This window comes from Thamnophis sirtalis, unplaced genomic scaffold (assembly GCF_051295495.1).
Source record: "Thamnophis sirtalis isolate CommonGarterSnake01/CBP01778 unplaced genomic scaffold, rThaSir2_p1.2 scaffold_4, whole genome shotgun sequence".
NCBI lineage: Eukaryota > Metazoa > Chordata > Lepidosauria > Squamata > Natricidae > Thamnophis > Thamnophis sirtalis.
In genome coordinates, this window is record NW_028261384.1 from 131,637,789 (window position 1) to 131,655,606 (window position 17,818).

Below are 17,818 nucleotides of genomic sequence, written 5' to 3' on the forward strand. Positions count from 1 at the left end.
ATGGAGATTTTGCAGTATCCTTCCCCAGGAGTGAGGAGGGAATGGAGATTTTGCAGTATCCTTCCCCTGGAGTGGGGAGGGAATGGAGATTTTGCAGTATCCTTCCCCTGGAGTGGGGAGGGAATGGAGATTTTGCAGTATCCTTCCCCTGGAGTGGGGAGGGAATGGAGATTTTGCAGTATCCTTCCCCTGGAGTGGGGAGGGAATGGAGATTTTGCAGTATCCTTCCCCTGGAGTGGGGAGGGAATGGGGATTTTGCAGTATCCTTCCCCAGGAGTGGGGAGGGAATGGAGATTTTGCAGTATCCTTCCCCTGGAGTGGGGAGGGAATGGAGATTTTGCAGTATCCTTCCCCTGGAGTGGGGAGGGAATGGAGATTTTGCAGTATCCTTCCCCTGGAGTGGGGAGGGAATGGAGATATCCTTCCCCTGGAGTGGGGAGGGAATGGAGATTTTGCAGTATCTTTCCCCAGGAGTGGGGAGGGAATGGAGATATCCTTCCCCTGGAGCGGGGAGGAATAGAGAAATTTGGAGTATCTTCCCCCAGGAGTGAGGAGGGGATGGAGATTTTGCAGTATCCTTCCCCTGGAGTGAGGAGGGAATGGAGATTTTGCAGTATCCTTCCCCTGGAGTGGGGAGGGAATGGAGATTTTGCAGTATCCTTCCCCTGGAGTGGGGAGGGAATGGAGATTTTGCAGTATCCTTCCCCTGGAGTGGGGAGGGAATGGAGATATCCTTCCCCTGGAGTGGGGAGGGAATGGAGATTTTGCAGTATCTTTCCCCAGGAGTGGGGAGGGAATGGAGATATCCTTCCCCTGGAGCGGGGAGGAATAGAGAAATTTGGAGTATCTTCCCCCAGGAGTGAGGAGGGGATGGAGATTTTGCAGTATCCTTCCCCTGGAGTGAGGAGGGAATGGAGATTTTGCAGTATCCTTCCCCTGGAGTGGGGAGGGAATGGAGATTTTGCAGTATCCTTCCCCTGGAGTGGGGAGGGAATGGAGATTTTGCAGTATCCTTCCCCTGGAGTGGGGAGGGAATGGAGATTTTGCAGTATCCTTCCCCTGGAGTGGGGAGGGAATGGAGATTTTGCAGTATCCTTCCCCTGGAGTGGGGAGGGAATGGAGTTTTTGCAGTATCCTTCCCCCAGAAGTGGGGAGGGAATGGGGATTGTGCAGTATCCTTCCCCAGGAGTGGGGAGGGAATGGGGATTGTGCAGTATCCTTCCCCTGGAGTGGGGAGGGAATGGGGATTGTGCAGTATCCTTCCCCTGGAGTGAGGAGGGAATGGAGATTTTGCAGTATCCTTCCCCTGGAGTGAGGAGGGAATGGAGATTTTGCAGTATCCTTCCCCAGGAGTGAGGAGGGAATGGAGATTTTGCAGTATCCTTCCCCTGGAGTGGGGAGGGAATGGAGATTTTGCAGTATCCTTCCCCTGGAGTGGGGAGGGAATGGAGATTTTGCAGTATCCTTCCCCTGGAGTGGGGAGGGAATGGAGATTTTGCAGTATCCTTCCCCTGGAGTGGGGAGGGAATGGAGATTTTGCAGTATCCTTCCCCTGGAGTGGGGAGGGAATGGGGATTTTGCAGTATCCTTCCCCAGGAGTGGGGAGGGAATGGAGATTTTGCAGTATACTTCCCCTGGAGTGGGGAGGGAATGGAGATTTTGCAGTATCTTTCCCCAGGAGTGGGGAGGGAATGGGGATTGTGCAATATCCTTCCCCAGGAGTGGGGAGGGAATGGAGATATCCTTCCCCTGGAGGGGGGAGGAATAGAGAAATTTGGAGTATCTTCCCCCAGGAGTGAGGAGGGAATGGAGATTTTGCAGTATCCTTCCCCTGGAGTGGGGAGGGAATGGAGATTTTGCAGTATCCTTCCCCAGGAGTGGGGAGGGAATGGGGATTGTGCAATATCCTTCCCCAGGAGTGGGGAGGGAATGGGGATTGTGCAATATCCTTCCCCAGGAGTGGGGAGGGAATGGAGATTTTGCAGTATACTTCCCCAGGAGTGGGGAGGGAAAGGAGATATCCTTCCCCTGGAGTGGGGGGGAGGGAATGGAGATTTTGCAGTATACTTCCCCTGGAGTGGGGAGGGAATGGAGATTTTGCAGTATCTTTCCCCAGGAGTGGGGAGGGAATGGAGATATCCTTCCCCTGGAGGGGGGAGGAATAGAGAAATTTGGAGTATCTTCCCCCAGGAGTGAGGAGGGAATGGAGATTTTGCAGTATCCTTCCCCTGGAGTGGGGAGGGAATGGAGATTTTGCAGTATCCTTCCCCTGGAGTGGGGAGGGAATGGAGATTTTGCAGTATCCTTCCCCAGGAGTGGGGAGGGAATGGGGATTGTGCAATATCCTTCCCCAGGAGTGGGGAGGGAATGGAGATTTTGCAGTATACTTCCCCAGGAGTGGGGAGGGAAAGGAGATATCCTTCCCCTGGAGTGGGGGGGGGAATGGAGATTTTGCAGTATCTTTCCCCAGGAGTGGGGAGGGAATGGAGATATCCTTCCCCTGGAGTGGGGAGGGAATGGAGATTTTGCAGTATCTTTCCCCAGGAGTGGGGAGGGAATGGATTTATCCTTCCCCTGGAGCGGGGAGGAATAGAGAAATTTGGAGTATCTTCCCCCAGGAGTGAGGAGGGGATGGAGATTTTGCAGTATCCTTCCCCTGGAGTGAGGAGGGAATGGAGATTTTGCAGTATCCTTCCCCTGGAGTGGGGAGGGAATGGAGATTTTGCAGTATCCTTCCCCTGGAGTGGGGAGGGAATGGAGATTTTGCAGTATCCTTCCCCTGGAGTGGGGAGGGAATGGAGATTTTGCAGTATCCTTCCCCTGGAGTGGGGAGGGAATGGAGATTTTGCAGTATCCTTCCCCCAGAAGTGGGGAGGGAATGGGGATTGTGCAGTATCCTTCCCCAGGAGTGGGGAGGGAATGGGGATTGTGCAGTATCCTTCCCCTGGAGTGGGGAGGGAATGGAGATTTTGCAGTATCCTTCCCCTGGAGTGAGGAGGGAATGGAGATTTTGCAGTATCCTTCCCCTGGAGTGGGGAGGGAATGGAGATTTTGCAGTATCCTTCCCCTGGAGTGGGGAGGGAATGGAGATTTTGCAGTATCCTTCCCCTGGAGTGGGGAGGGAATGGGGATTGTGCAGTATCCTTCCCCAGGAGTGGGGAGGGAATGGGGATTGTGCAGTATCCTTCCCCAGGAGTGGGGAGGGAATGGGGATTGTGCAGTATCCTTCCCTAGGAGTGGGGAGGGAATGGGGATTTTGCAGTAGTATCCCTCCCCTGTAATGGGGAGGGAATGGGGATTTTGCAGTATCCTTCTCCTGCCATGCCCACCAAGCCACGCCCACAGAACCGGTAAAAAAATTAGAATTTCACCACTGCACTGAGGTCTATTGATGTAATAGCTGTCTTCTCCACAGCAGAACATCAGAGGGTACTGAAGAGCATCATAGGCATGGTATAATTATTGTGTTCCTATTCAGAGTCAGAAACCCACTTATTAAAACCGGCAGCAAGACATTACTGTATTTTTTTTGGAGTATAAGATGCACTTTTACCCGTTAAAAGAGGGTGAAAATTTGGGTGTGTCTTATACACCAAATGTAGTCCCGCCTTCACACCGGCCTCCACCCTTTGGCCTCTGCCTCTCAGAAATTTGCCTCTTTTCAGCAAACGGCCTGTTTAAGTTTCAGCTTGATTAGCACAAGCAGCTGATTGTCGGTTGGATCCGCCTCCCAACCATCAGCTGGGTCAGTCTGCAGGGATTGTCATTGCCTATTGCTGCCACCGTGCATCCCCTTTTCGGCTTCCAAATACTCAATTTTCCATTCATTCGACCCCCAGAACGGATGGAAAATGGGGCATGCAGAGGCTGAAAATGGGGTGTGCAGAGGCTGAAAACGGGGTGCACTGAGACGGCAATAGGCTATGGCAATCCCTGCAGCCTGAAATAGTTGATTGTCTGGAGGCCAATGCTAAAATTGAAACACGATGTTTGCTGCAAGGAGCAAATTGCTGGGAAGCCAAGGCAAAAAAAGTTTCCTTGTGCTAATCAGACTAAACTGAAACTGAAACAGGCTGTTTGCTGTTTGCTGCAAGGAGGCAAATTGCTGGGAGGCAGAGGCATATTTTTTTTCTTGTTTTCCTCCCCAGAAGCTAGGTATGTCTTATACTTCAGAGCATCTTATACTCTGAAAAATACAGTAATATTGTCAGACCTGAAGAAACTGTGAACTGGACAACTGCTTCTGCTTCCCTGCTGCATTACTGCCATTCCTTTTTCACCCCTTAGAAGATCGAAGCCGGAAGCCGGAATGAGCTGTACATCCAGATCAAGAGCTGTGCCAATTTGAGAAGCCGTTGGATTGGCTCACAGCCCAGCCCGTATGCCATGTACCAGTTCTTCACCTTCCCAGATCACGACACGCCCATAACCCCAGAAAGCAACCACCCCAACTTTGAAGATGTGAAGAAGTTTACTCTGCACATCACTCCCGAGTTGCACCATTATTTGCTTGTGGAGAGTTTGTGTGTCTATGTGTTTGACGATGAGGAAGAGGAACCTGGAAGCTACTTGGGCAAAGCCCAGATCCCACTGGTACCGTTAGCGCATGGGCATAGCATCAAAGGTGAGCGCAACAAAAGATACTACATAAATTTAGCCTTGCTTTCTTGAACCATCTTCTGTGCTAAACGTCAGGGTTCTGATGGACGCCCTAATTAAATCATGAGCCTCGAGCCAAGCTTCAAAAGAAATCCAGTTATTTATTAGGAGTAACATGTCGGCACGTACCCAAGTGAAGCCAACTCTGACCCTGTGTAATTTATGGCCCTATTATGACCCAGTTCCCCCCTCCCCTCAGGATGTGTCATAAATCACATTCTCCAATGGAGCACATTCACAGGCTGTAGAGATCATTCCCTGCTCTGACTGCTGTGGTTAACCTGGGATACAGCCTTGAAAGAAATAAGTCTAGAATGTGCATTTGTCTTTTGCTGCCATGCTGTTTCATCAGTTTCCCATCCCCCCTTCCTATGGCAACTCGAGAGCAGGCTAGGGATGCTTTGTGAGTTGACACTAAACCCTTCTGGATCCAGGACAGGGGTGTCAAACTCAAGGTTTGTGGGACGGATCTGCCCCTCCGGATGCTTAAATTTGGCCAATCGGGATGCCTGGAAACAGCAAAGGACTGGCCTACGGTGCTCTGCCAGCTAAAACGGAACTCGGGGGAACTCCCCCCGCCCCCCGAGCTCCATTTCTGCTGGCAGAGGGCTGCAGGAGGCTCTTGTGGCTGAAAATGGGGCATGCATTTGAGCATGCAAGAAGGGACAGGAAAGGCGAAAGGGAAAGAGGAAAGGGAAAGAAAAGAAAGAGGGGAAAAGAACAAGGAAGGAAAAATAAGGAAAGAGTGGAAGGAAGGAGAAGGAAGAGAGAAGGAAGGAATGAAGGAAGGGAGGGAGGGAGAGAGGGAGGGAGGAAGGAAGATTATGAGATGATTGAGGATCTCAGGGAAGTCCTGCCTTAGCACTTGGTGACCACGGGTGCCCCGACATGAGGGACGTTGAGCTGGCAATGCCCACCATAGCCACACCCAACCCTGGCCATGCCCACCTTGGCCCTCCGAGGTCAAACAGAACCCTGATGCAGCCCTCAATGAAATCGACTTTGACACCCTGATCTAGGACAACAATCCACAGTTTGGAGGCTCTCCAGGCAGCTTGAGGCAGTGTGATGGCTCAGTAGTTATAACTGAGCGGTTAAGTGATGGCTCAGTGGTTAAGGCTTTCCAGCTTGTGGGCTGGAAAGGCAACAACCCAGGTTCAAGACCTAAGCTCTGTCCTCTCCCCAGTTCCTGCCAACCTAGCAGTTTAGAAGCATGCAAATGTGAGTAGATAAGTAGGTACCACTTTGGCGGGAAGAGAAAAACTCTCTGTGATGACATGCTGGCCACATGGCTGTGGAAATGGGACACCTGACTCAATGGCCTTGAAATGGAGATAAGCACCTCCTGCTATAGTCGGTAACAACTAGCGCACTAAAATTCACAGGGAGAGGCCTCTAGATAAACAACAACCCCCATTACCACAGCCATAATGTCAGTGTTCCAGGTAACACATCCACCAAAAGCAGAACTCAGAGGTAGGTAGATTGCTCAAAGAACTTGTTTATTGGATACATCCTATCGGCACCACTGGTGAAAACCAACTCTCAAGTTTCCTGCAGTTTTAGCCTCAAAGAGCAAATGTCACAGGTCACATTATCCAATTAAAATAGTTTGTGGGCTGCTTGGTCACTGCTCTCCCACTTCAACTGCAAACCTGTTGGGATGACCTTGGTTCCCACAAGAAAGCTGTTTGTTTTGCCCGCTAGCCAGTCTATCTGCTTCTCCCTCCCTTCCCCGATTCAGAATTCCTGGCAGCTATGAGGCAGCAAAAGATGGCTCCAGACAGGTTTGCTTCAGAGTTGACAGCAAGTTTTGGATGCCGAAGGCTTCACCACTTCCAAAACTAGAGCCCGGATCCAGATGTTGTTCCAGATTCAGATGTTGCCTTTCACCCCCCTCCTCTCTCTAGGAGATTTTGACCTCATGGATCCTGCGGGGAAGCCCAATGGCTCCATCCACCTCAGCCTAGAATGGAAAGCCCCTTATATCCCTCCTGAAGATGTTCGCTACAAGGCCATCCAAGCACGTTCCTTGGAGATGCAGATTGCTGATGAGCAAAACCTGTTGCACAGACAGGTAGGGCAAATATCCGTAGCTCAGGTGTAGGATGAGGATGGAGGTGGATTCACTGAGCTTGCGAGTTGCTTTCCGAACGTTTAGTTCCCAGGCTAAGTAGTAGTTCTACTGAAGATGTTACCTAGCCTGGAAACAAACAAACTAAAAACAACAAAAAAGGAGAAATGTTTCCCCTTTTGCATTTGAGTATGTAAGAAGGGACAGGAAAGGAGAAAGGGAAACAGGAAAGGGAAGGATGGGAAGATGGGAAGAGAGCAAGGAAGGAAAAATAAGGGAAGAAAGGAAGAAGGAAGAAAGGAGGATGAAGAGGGAAGGAAAAAGAAGAAAAGGAAGGAAGGAAGGAAGGAAGGAAGGAAGGAAGGAAGGAAGGAAGGAAGGAAGGAAGGAAGGAAGGAAGGGAGATTATAATAAGAGTGAGGGGGGGGTCCGAGAGAAGTCCTGCCTTAGCACTTGGACATCACAGGTGCCCCCAAGATGAGTGATGCCCCCCCTGGCCCCCCCAAGGTCAAACACAACCCTGAGGCAACAACCCTTAATGAAATCGAGTTTGACACCCCTGTTATAGAGCAAAGATTTGTAAGATGTTCAAGGGACGCAGTGGCTCAGTGGCTAAAACACTGAGCTTGTCAATCAGAAAGGTCGGCAGTTTGGCGGTTCGAATCCCTAGTGCCGCATAACAGAGTGAGCTCCGGTTACTTGTCCCAGCTTCTGCCAACCTAGCAGTTCGGAAGCACATAAAAATGCAAGTGGAAAAATAGGGACCACCTTTGGTGGGAAGGTAACAGCATTCTCTGTGCCTTCGGCGTTTAGTCATGCCGGCCACATGACCACGGAGACGTCTTCGGACAGCACTGGCTCTTTGGCTTTGAGATGAGCACCGCCCCCTAGAGTTGGGAACGACTAGCACATATGTGTCAGGGGAACCTTTACCTTTAGGTACATGTTTCAAATGTAATAAATAATTTCGTAAAGTCTGCCCAAGATTTGGGGGGGGGGCATAAAAATTGTCACCTGCCAATGTCAAATGTTGGTGCAATTGCAAGAGAAAGAACTAACTCTTGTCCTTCGAAACCTTCCTTACAGGTGACTGAAAAACACCTTCAGAAAAGCAGAAGGATAAAAAATGAGCTGGAACTCCTTTCGGCCCAAGTGATTCCAACACGAGAACTCAAGCGAAGAAGGATAAAGAAGAAAGTGGTCAAAACTATCCCCAAGGTAAAGAGAGCCAGCTGGTATAGTAGTTAAAGCACCAGGTTAGAAACTAGGAGATCTTGAGTTCTAATCCCACATTAGGCATGAAAACTGGCTGGGTGACTTTGGACCAATGACCAGGAGACTGGGAGTCCTAGTCCCACCTTAGGCATGAAAGCTGGGTGGGTGACTTTGGGACAATGACCAGGAGACTGAGAGTTCTAGTCCCGCCTTAAGCATTAAAGCTGGCTAGGTGACTTTGGGACAATGACCAGGAGACTGAGAGTTCTAGTCCCGCCTTAAGCATTAAAGCTGGCTAGGTGACTTTGGGCCACTGACCCAGAGACTGGGAGTTCTAGTGCCACCTTAGGCATTAAAGTTGGCTGGGTGACTTTGGGCCAATGACCAGGAGACTGGGAGTCCTAGTCCCACCTTAGGCATGAAAGCTGGGTGGGTGACTTTGGGACAATGACCAGGAGACTGAGAGTTCTAGTCCCGCCTTAAGCATTAAAGCTGGCTAGGTGACTTTGGGACAATGACCCAGAGACTGGGAGTTCTAGTGCCACCTTAGGCATTAAAGTTGGCTGGGTGACTTTGGGCCAATGACCAGGAGACTGGGAGTCCTAGTCCCACCTTAGGCATGAAAGCTGGGTGGGTGACTTTGGGACAATGACCAGGAGACTGAGAGTTCTAGTCCCGCCTTAAGCATTAAAGCTGGCTAGGTGACTTTGGGCCACTGACCCAGAGACTGGGAGTTCTAGTGCCACCTTAGGCATTAAAGTTGGCTGGGTGACTTTGGGCCAATGACCAGGAGACTGGGAGTTCTAGTCCCACTTTAGGCATGAAAGTTGGGTGGGTGACTTTGGGCCAGTGTTCGGGAGACTGGGAGTTCTAGTCCCACCTCAGGCATGAAATCTGGCTGGGTAACTTTGGACCAATGATCAGGAGACTTGGGAGTTCTAATCTCACCTAAGGCATGAAAGCTGGCTGAGTGACTTTGGGCAATGATCAGGAGACTGGGAGTTCTAGTTCCATCTTAGGCATGAAAACTGGCTGGGTAACTTTGGACCAATGACCAGGAGACTTGGAGTTCTAGTCTCGCCTTAGGAATGAAAGCTGGCTGGGTGACTTTGGGCCACTGATCCGGAGACTGGGAGTTCTAGTCCCACCTTAGGCATGAAACCGGCTGGGTGACTTTGGACCAATGACCAGGAGACTTAGAGTTCTAGTCTCGCCTAAGGCATGAAAGCTGGCTGGGTAACTTTGGGCCAATGATCGGGAGACTGAGAGTTCTAGTCCCACCTTAGGCATAAAAGCTGGGTGGGTGACTTTGGACCAATGATCAGGAGACTGGGAGTTCTAGTCTCGCCTTAGGCATGAAAACTGGCTGGGTGCCTTTGAGCCAATACTAGGAGACTGGGAGTTGTAGTCCCACCTTAGGCAGGAAAGTTGGCTGGGTGACCTTGGGCCAATGACCAGGAGACTGGGATTTCTAGTACCACTTGAAGCATGAAAGCTGGTGGGGTGACGTCAGGCCAATAAACAGGAGACTGGGAGTTCTAGTCCCACCTTAGGTATGAAAGCTGACTGAGTGAGTTTGGACCTATCAAAGTGCTTTGGAGAATAATTTGACCCCCTCTTCATTGTGGCAGTTCCTCAAATACTGAAATACTGCTATATATGTCCCACCTAGACCTTCCTTTTTCTAGACTAGCCAAATCCAAATACTGCAAGCATTCTTCATATGTTTTAATCTCCAGGCCTTTAATCACCTCAGTTATTATTATTATTATTTTTATTTTTATTTTTATTATTATTATTAGTTGTTGTTTTGCTGTTGTCATTTATTAATAATATTGTTTATTATTATTATTACTTAATATTAGATAGGAATTTGCCACATATGATGTGCAATCCGCTTCAAGTTTCCCCGAACCGTGACAAGAGAAGTTCAATTCTCTAACATTATAATGTTTAATTCATGGTGAAATCTAAAAATTTTTCCCCAATGGTTCTGTGGGCGTGGCTTGGTAGGGGGATCATGTGACTGAGTGGCTGTGGCCAACTTTTTTTCACTTTTTAAAGCATTTTTTTCCTGCCGGTTCTGGCGAATAGGCAGGAAAAAGTGCTTTAAAAAGTGTGTGGGGGGGGAAGCTTCCCACGATCGCACGGATCAGCTGTGAGCCGCGGAATCCTTGGAAGCTTTTTTTTTTACTATCGGTTCGCAGAACCAAGGACAATTGTCCCAACCGGTTCAGTCGAACCGGATCGAACCAGGCCGAACCGGGAGGATTTCACCCCTGGTCTAATTGAAACGTATCTGTGGATATTTGCTTATCTGGCACCAACTGTAGTCCTAAAGTCACAATCCATTTTGTGAGCAAACTGGGATTTATATCTGGGCAGATGGAGGTGGACGAGAAGATAGAGGAGGAGGAGGAGGAGGAGCAAGCAACACCGAATGTTGAAGAGACAGCAAAGATGGCCGAACACCGAGAACTGGATGAAGACTCGATTCTAGAGTCTGGGCTAAAGGACACTGGTATACTGTCACATGACGTTGTTGAAGGACTGTGGGAAGAAATGTCCATCTGGGTTAAGTTGCAAGTGGAGAAAAAGACACTGGATTCATGGAAGTTACTTGGGGAAAAAAAAGGTTTATTAATGAACAGGATCGCATGACTTGAGATCCTGGGCAAAATGAGAAGACATACTGAGAGTTCCTGGGTTTTATGCCCTCTGTTGGGCTTTGAAATTTGAGCTTGTGTTCTGATTGGTTGTCAGGCTCCCATGGGGCCACGCAGGGGTAACTTTGTAGATTGTCTTTTGAGCCTTGGTTGACTCTTGCCGAGTGATGATGTAATGAAACAGCTTTGGTCAACAATTCCTACTATGGCTCTTCCTGAAGGAGGTAGATCTTTCTTATGTAGAATCGACTAGCCCAGGCCTTTAATGGCCCATTGACAAAGGTGGGGGAGGAGCTGAGTTTCTGCCTCCCTTTTAGGGGAAATATTCTGCCCTTTTAATATTTCCTAAAATATCTCATTTTCCTAGGAGAGAGGTGGGTGCTAACTTCCTACAGGACAAACCTACACCACTGTTTTTCAACCTTAACAAATGTAAGATGTATGGACTTCAACTCCCAGGATTCTCTAGTCATCCTGCTGGAATTGAGGAATTCTGGGAGTTGAAGTCCTCACTTCTTCAGGGGTGCTAAGCTTGAAAAAAACACTGGCCAGGATGTTGAATTTGTACAGGAAAACATAACAACAATTAAATTATTACATCAGGGTAAGAGAGAGAGAGAACTTTTCCACTCTCCCTCATATTAATCCCAATAGATTTTAAACTGAGCTGAGGTGGCGCAGTGGTTAAATGCAGCACTGCAGGCTACTGCTAGATCAGCAGTTCAGCGGTTCAAATCTCACCGGCTCAGGGTTGACTCAGCCTTCCATCCTTCCGAGGTGGGTAAAATGAGGACCCAGATTGTTGGGGGCAATATGCTGACTCTCTGTAAACCGCTTAGAGAGGGCTGAAAGCCCTATGAAGCGGTATATAAGTCTACTGCTATTGCTATATATAGAAACTAGGTTTATAGGGTGCTTCATCACTGCAAATTTTGAAGAAGTGACTAGGCTGCCATTTGTCCTAGTCCTGGATAATACTAATAAGGTGGCATCAAAAACATTGCACAACAAGATCTTGATGACGTAAACCCGAGACATCAACCAAAGATCGTATTTGTAGCTCAGGGTTGTACTGAGGAGTCCTTGGTTTCTTTACAAGTCATTTCAATACCCAACTAGGTGAGATCTTCTGTGTTAAAAGGAAAGGATGATCAAAAAGCTAGAAGAAACAAAAATACCAAAACATCTCCTTGCCAGCAATCCACACCCAGATAAGCAGGGATTGACTCTCCGCAAAACACCAGACCAACAATCAAGAGTAAACAATACTCCAATGAAAGAACGGCCAAGCCAGACAAGCAATGAAACAGTAAATAGCTTAATCAGGGAACTACCAAGAAGAAAACAACACTCCCACAATTACTGATTGGGCAAGCCACTAATATGTAGAGGACAAACCTTTCTAGCACTGATGGTGTTACATAGTTGGGTAATGAAACGACAGCAAGAAAACCGCCAAGCTCAGAGAGTATTGCAGCCGAAGGCCGGGTAATATCTTTCTTTGATTTCTGGAGGGGGAAAAAATGAAACAGCTGTGGTCTCATTTCAACCCTGGTGATAGGATCTTATCTTGCAACAGGTCAATTTAGGAGAGCTCAAAACAGGGCCCTGGTTTTCAACTTCAAAATACTTTTTTTATTTTCCATTTTCATAACATATAATCATATGTATACTATTACATAGCCAATATCATATTAAGAGCCAAGGTGGCGCAGTGGTTAAATGCAGCACTGCAGGCTACTGCTAGATCAGCAGTTCAGCGGTTCAAATCTCACCGGCTCAGGGTTGACTCAGCCTTCCATCCTTCCGAGGTGGGTAAAATGAGGACCCAGATTGTTGGGGGCAATATGCTGACTCTCTGTAAACCGCTTAGAGAGGGCTGAAAGCCCCATGAAGCGGTATATAAGTCTACTGCTATTGTATTAAGTAATAATTACATCAGTTCCAATGTACCTCTTCGACCCTCCATACACCCTTTCTTTCGCCCCCCTCCAACTTTCCGTCTTCCCACCATCATTCCCCTCTACCCTACTTCCCCTCCCCCTCTACCACACCTCTCTCCCAATACACTCCCTCCCTTCCTTCTCACTCTCCCTCCCATCCTCTCTCCTACCCTCTCTACCCCTCTTTCTTCTATCCCTCTACTCCTCCCTTCGGTGTATTTCTACTATCTGTTAATATATTCAGCTTGTCCTATTTTTACACTGGAATTAAAGAGCAACAGTATACAAGTGCAATCGTGTTACTTTAAAATCTAGCACATACTATATATCCCCCCTCCCCCCTCCCCCCTATGACCCCACCTCCCTTCCCCCCCCCCCGACTTCCCAGAGGGCCCTGGTTTTCTAGACAATAAAAGAAACTAGTTTAGATTGTGTGTGCATTCACAGCACTACTTTCCCCTACTCAGGGGGTGCTACATTTTTTTTTTTACTCCGCTCTTAACTGCAGATGGGGAGGAACAAGAGACGAGTGAATCTCAGACCACAGAAAGTGACGAGGTGGTGGTGGGGTTACCCACACTGCAGGGGTATCCTGATCTGGTGAGTAGCTACGACTAAGTTCCAGAAGGAAAAAAAACTGATTCTTACAAAGGCTGCTTACCCAAATACAGTGGACTGACTTGGTTAATACACTGGGCCAAAAGATGTTGGAAATAAAATGCAGGCCACGCGGAAGGTTTCCAGAAACTTCAGTGACAGCAGCAATGTTTCTGGGGTGGCTGACAAAATGGCTAAGTGAGTGGATGGATCTTTATAGGGTTTGTGATTGAGATGCTCCAGGGGGTTGTGCAATGTAATGAGCCTTGTGTCTTATGCTATTCTAATGGTGGTGAGTAAATCTTGTTATGTCCTAAAGGTTCTGTCCTGTCCTTAGAATTTTTTGGGGAGGGATGTGAAGTCTTAATCCCATCAGCTCCAGAGCTGTGGGTGATGGTGTTTTGTTTATGAATAGGATGGCCCAGCCTTTCTGAATGGATACAAAATCTCTGTTTTTAAAGACCAGTCTCTTCTGCTTGAGGCTGTTTTCTTGTGTAGGTGTCAACTCACAAAGCATTCCTGACCTGCTTTTGAGTTGCCATAGGCAGGGGGATGGGGAATCAAGCCTCACAGCTGCATCAAGGAACTTGCATTTCAGCCAAAACATAGCACATTCCATCTGGCAACGTCAAGGTTATCTCCAGGGTGACCCACAGTGACCAGAGGGAGTGACTTCTACAACCTGCGAAATTGCTTCGTTGGGGAGTGTGACTGATGACACACCTTGGAGGGAGAGGAAAACAGGGTCAGAGCCAAGGCATGAATTAAGTGAGGTCAGAGTTGGCTTCACTTGGTCTGTGCCAACATGAAGCTCCTAATAAATGGATTTCTTTTGAACCTCGGCATGAGGCTCATGATTTAATTAGTGTATCGGTCAGAACCCTGACAGCAGAAAGACTGGGCCGTTTTCTGCCTTTAAGAACATGTTTTCTCCATTTTTTCCTTTGGGGAACTGTAATATTCTGCCTCTTTTTAATATTAAGAATAAAGAACATTTTAATCTGGGGAGTGGGGGGAGGTTTCCTACACAAGAAACTGGGAGATTGTGAAATCTAGTCCTTCCTTAGGCATGAAAGATAGCTGGGTGTCTTCGAGCCAATCACCAGGAGATTGTGAGTTATAGTCCTTCCTTGGGCATGAAAGCCAGCTGGGTGTCTTTGAGCCAATCACCAAGAGATTGTGAGTTATAGTCCCTCCTTGGGCATGAAAGCCAGCTGGGTGTTTTTGGAGCCAATCACCAGGAGATTGTGAGTTCTAGTCCCCTCCTTGGGCAGGAAAGCCAGCTAGGTGTCTTTGAGCCTATCACTAGGAGAGTTTGAGTTCTAGTCCCTCTTAGCGATGAAAGCCAGCTCAAGCCAATCGCTCTCTCTCAGCCCAATCTATCTTAGAGGGTTGTTGTTGTGGAGGAAATGGGGGAGGGAGGTGTGTTTGATATGTTCCCTACTTTGAGTAACTTGTAAAAAACATAAATAAATAAAGACATGTATTTAATCACGGTTTATGAAATAAACTGTGATTTGCCGCACTCCAACATTGCATATCCGGGCAACGAGAGTTTGCAAAGCTTAACAGCTGGATTGCAATGATGGTGGGTTATGCAGAGGGGTGGGATTCAAACTTTTAGCATCCGGTTACTGCCCGGTTGCTGGGTGGGTGTGGCCACAGTGGGCGTGGCCTCCTTGGCCTCCTGCACTACGGTGCGGGGGAGGGGGGTCGCTCTCCCCAGGCTCTGGAAGCTTTCCTCGAGCCTCTGGGAGGGCGAAAATTTCCTCCCCTGGGGGCGCAGTGGTTAGAGTGCAGTACTGCAGGCAACTTCAGCTGACTGTTATCTGCAGTTCGGCAGTTCAAATCTCACCGGCTCAAGGTTGACTCAGCCTTCCATCCCTCCGAGGTGGGTAAAATAAGGACCCAGACTGTGGGGGCAATATGCTGACTCTGTAAACCGCTTAGAGGGCTGAAAGCCCTATGAAGCGGTATATAAGTCTAACTGCTATTGCTATTGCTATCTAGAGGCTCTCCGGAGGCCAGAAATGGGCCTGTTTCCGGACTTCCGGGAGGCCCGTTTTTCACCCTCCCAGAGCCTCTGCATGGGCCCTGCACTTACCTGGCATCCAAAATGGGCCGCATAGAGACTCCTGGGAGGAGGGGAGGGGTGGGTGGGGCCAGCCGGTCCTTGCAACTACCGGTTCGTCGAACAAGATGTAAAATTAGCATCCGGTTCGCCCAAACTGGTTCCGAACCTGCTGAATCTCACCCCAGTATATGCATGAGGCCTGCAGGTAAGACCAAAATAAGAGGACAAGGTAATGTGAACTGTAAGAATATAATGACGGCGGCGAGAAAAGTTGAGAACTTTTTCTCGGCAAGAAATCCCTCCACCTAAGAGAGCGCCAAGGACCCCACAGTTCAATCCCGCGCTACAAATGTGTTTTCCCCCCCCTATTGGTTCAATTCTTTTCTATCCTCAGCAACCTTCAGAATGGATTCGGGTGGAGGTCATTTCCCTTGGCCTCTTGCCCGAAAGCTGGCCTGCGGCCGATGAGACCATCCAGCAACTGTACGTTGAGTTCCACTTCCCCGGAGTGCCTCTGGAGGAAACGGAGACCGCATTCTCCTTGCGGAAGCCCAGGGGGACTGAGGAAATCTATTTCCACTTCAGCAAGGGTGCGCACACCTACACGTACCCCGCTTTTTTACATTATTATTATTTACTAAGAGAGACAATAGAGGGAAAAGTGGATTTCTGTAACTTGAATCTCCTCCAGATGTTATGACCGTGTTGGCTGAGGAGGGCAGCCATCGTAAAGCACTATGAAGCCGTATGTAAGTCAAAGTGCTATTGCAATAGAGCATAGTGGTAAAGCCATGATGGCGTAGTGGTTAAGAGTGCAGTACCGCAGGCTATGTCTGCTGCCTGCCGGCTGCCTGCAGTTCAGCAGTTCGAATCTCAACAGGCTCAAGGTTGACCTTCCATCCTTCCAAGGTTGGTAAAATGAGGATCCAGATTGCTGGGGGCAAGGAGACAACTGGACTTTTGGTTTTTTTTTAAAAAGACATTTCACTTCTCATCCAAAAAGCTTCTTCTAGAGCAGAAGAAGCTTCTTGGACAAGAAGCAGAACCTCTTCAAAGAAAAACCAGAAAGTCCAGTAGGCTCAAAAACCCTTGGGTTTTCAAGGGAAAAAACTCCATTGCCGTTTGCAAAAAGGCACCTTCGGGACAACCATGACTTGGGTAATTTGAGAAACTCCATGGATACCAGAATTAAATAGCTTGCTGCATTCTTTTGTCACAGTGATCAAACTGGACGCAGATCCTGGAAGTTTTCAGAGGCAAATGCTACTTTCCATGCTTGTGGCTGAGGATCCCAAATGGAACAAGTAAGTGTCACAGCTGCACTTGTTCTGACCTAGGCACGCAGGGGAGTCCTGGTCCCGACAAAACCCCTTTTATTAAACGAATGTGAATTCCTCTCATTCACATTCAGCAAAGGCCTGGCAAACAATCTTTCAAAGGAATATTTATGACCACAGACCTCATCTGTCTTGGAAAGCTGCCATGTAAATATTTTCCAAATGAGGTGCTGTGCAAGGAAAGACTGGGCACAGAGTCTCTGAGATTCACGGACAGATCTTCACACTCCTGAAACGAATCTAACGACCAAACGAACAAATTACTTGTAAAAGCCCCCTCCCCTTTCGCTCCTTTTATGTCCTATGGGAGGGGCCAATCTTCTTCCACCTGTGACTTTACTCCCAAGTCAACCCTGATGTCTGAGTTGTTCTTTTCTTCTGGCAGCTCTGTGCATGAGCACACTGGGAACAGGCTCCAGCTGTTCCTCTGCCTCACTGCTGTCTAGCTCCATAGGCACCTGATCACTGCCAGACAGCCTTAGCCCCGTCTCTGCCTCTGACGCAGAGCCCTCGTCCGAGCCTTCCCTAGCCTCCAGGACTGGCCCATGCTCCTCCCCAACCTCCTCACTCTCCGACTCCAATGGCTGCTGGCGGGCCACAACAGCTCTGCTCCTAAAAAGTTGTGGGGAAGAAATTCCCAGGGCATGTATGGATCAAGTTTTCCCCTTGGCTCTAGGCTGCAGTTTATAGTGGTGAGTGAGCCACTTCCTGGGGCCAGCGGGGAATGCGAAGACGTGGGTTTCTCCAGCGTGGACTTGCGAGAGATTCTTCTGACTGGAAACGACATCATTGAGCAAGACTTACAAGGTAAGACGATGCTTACCCTCCCTCCCCAAAATGGAAGCGATCTAACACAACCCAAGGCAACACTCAAGGCAGAGGTATCAAACTCAAGGCTGGTAGGCCACGGTGTGCTTGGATCTGGCCCATCAGCTGCCCTGGAAACAGTAAAGGACTGGTCTGCGGTGCCGAAGGAGTCAGGGAGGGCCATGCACAACCCCCCCTGGGATCCGTTTTCACTGGCAAAAGGCTGCAGGAGGCAGTTGCAGCCAAAAACGGGGTCGGTTTTTGTTGGCAGACGGCTATCAAACTAAAAACAAAACAAAAAAGGAGAAATGTTTCCCCCTTTGCAATTGAGAACGCAAGAAGGGACAGGAAAGGTGGAAGGTAAAGAGGAAAGACAAAGAAAGAGAAGAAACGGTGGGAAGAGAGCGAGGAAGAAAAAAGAAGGAAAGAGGGGAAGGAAGAAAGGA

At 48.6% G+C, this 17,818-nt stretch overlaps 1 protein-coding gene across 1 annotated transcript in view; it reads left to right on the top strand.

The window, feature by feature from the left end:
• RPGRIP1 (RPGR interacting protein 1) overlaps positions 1-17,818 on the top strand; it is a 67,539-nt gene that overhangs the window by 45,233 nt on the left and 4,488 nt on the right. Inside the window, exons 16-23 of the mRNA XM_087714190.1 lie at positions 4,288-4,624; positions 6,570-6,736; positions 7,820-7,951; positions 10,334-10,469; positions 13,066-13,157; positions 15,623-15,818; positions 16,448-16,532; positions 17,242-17,372. Of these exons, the coding sequence (XP_087570316.1) occupies positions 4,288-4,624; positions 6,570-6,736; positions 7,820-7,951; positions 10,334-10,469; positions 13,066-13,157; positions 15,623-15,818; positions 16,448-16,532; positions 17,242-17,372 (1,276 nt within the window). The remainder of the gene's footprint in view (positions 1-4,287; positions 4,625-6,569; positions 6,737-7,819; positions 7,952-10,333; positions 10,470-13,065; positions 13,158-15,622; positions 15,819-16,447; positions 16,533-17,241; positions 17,373-17,818) is intronic.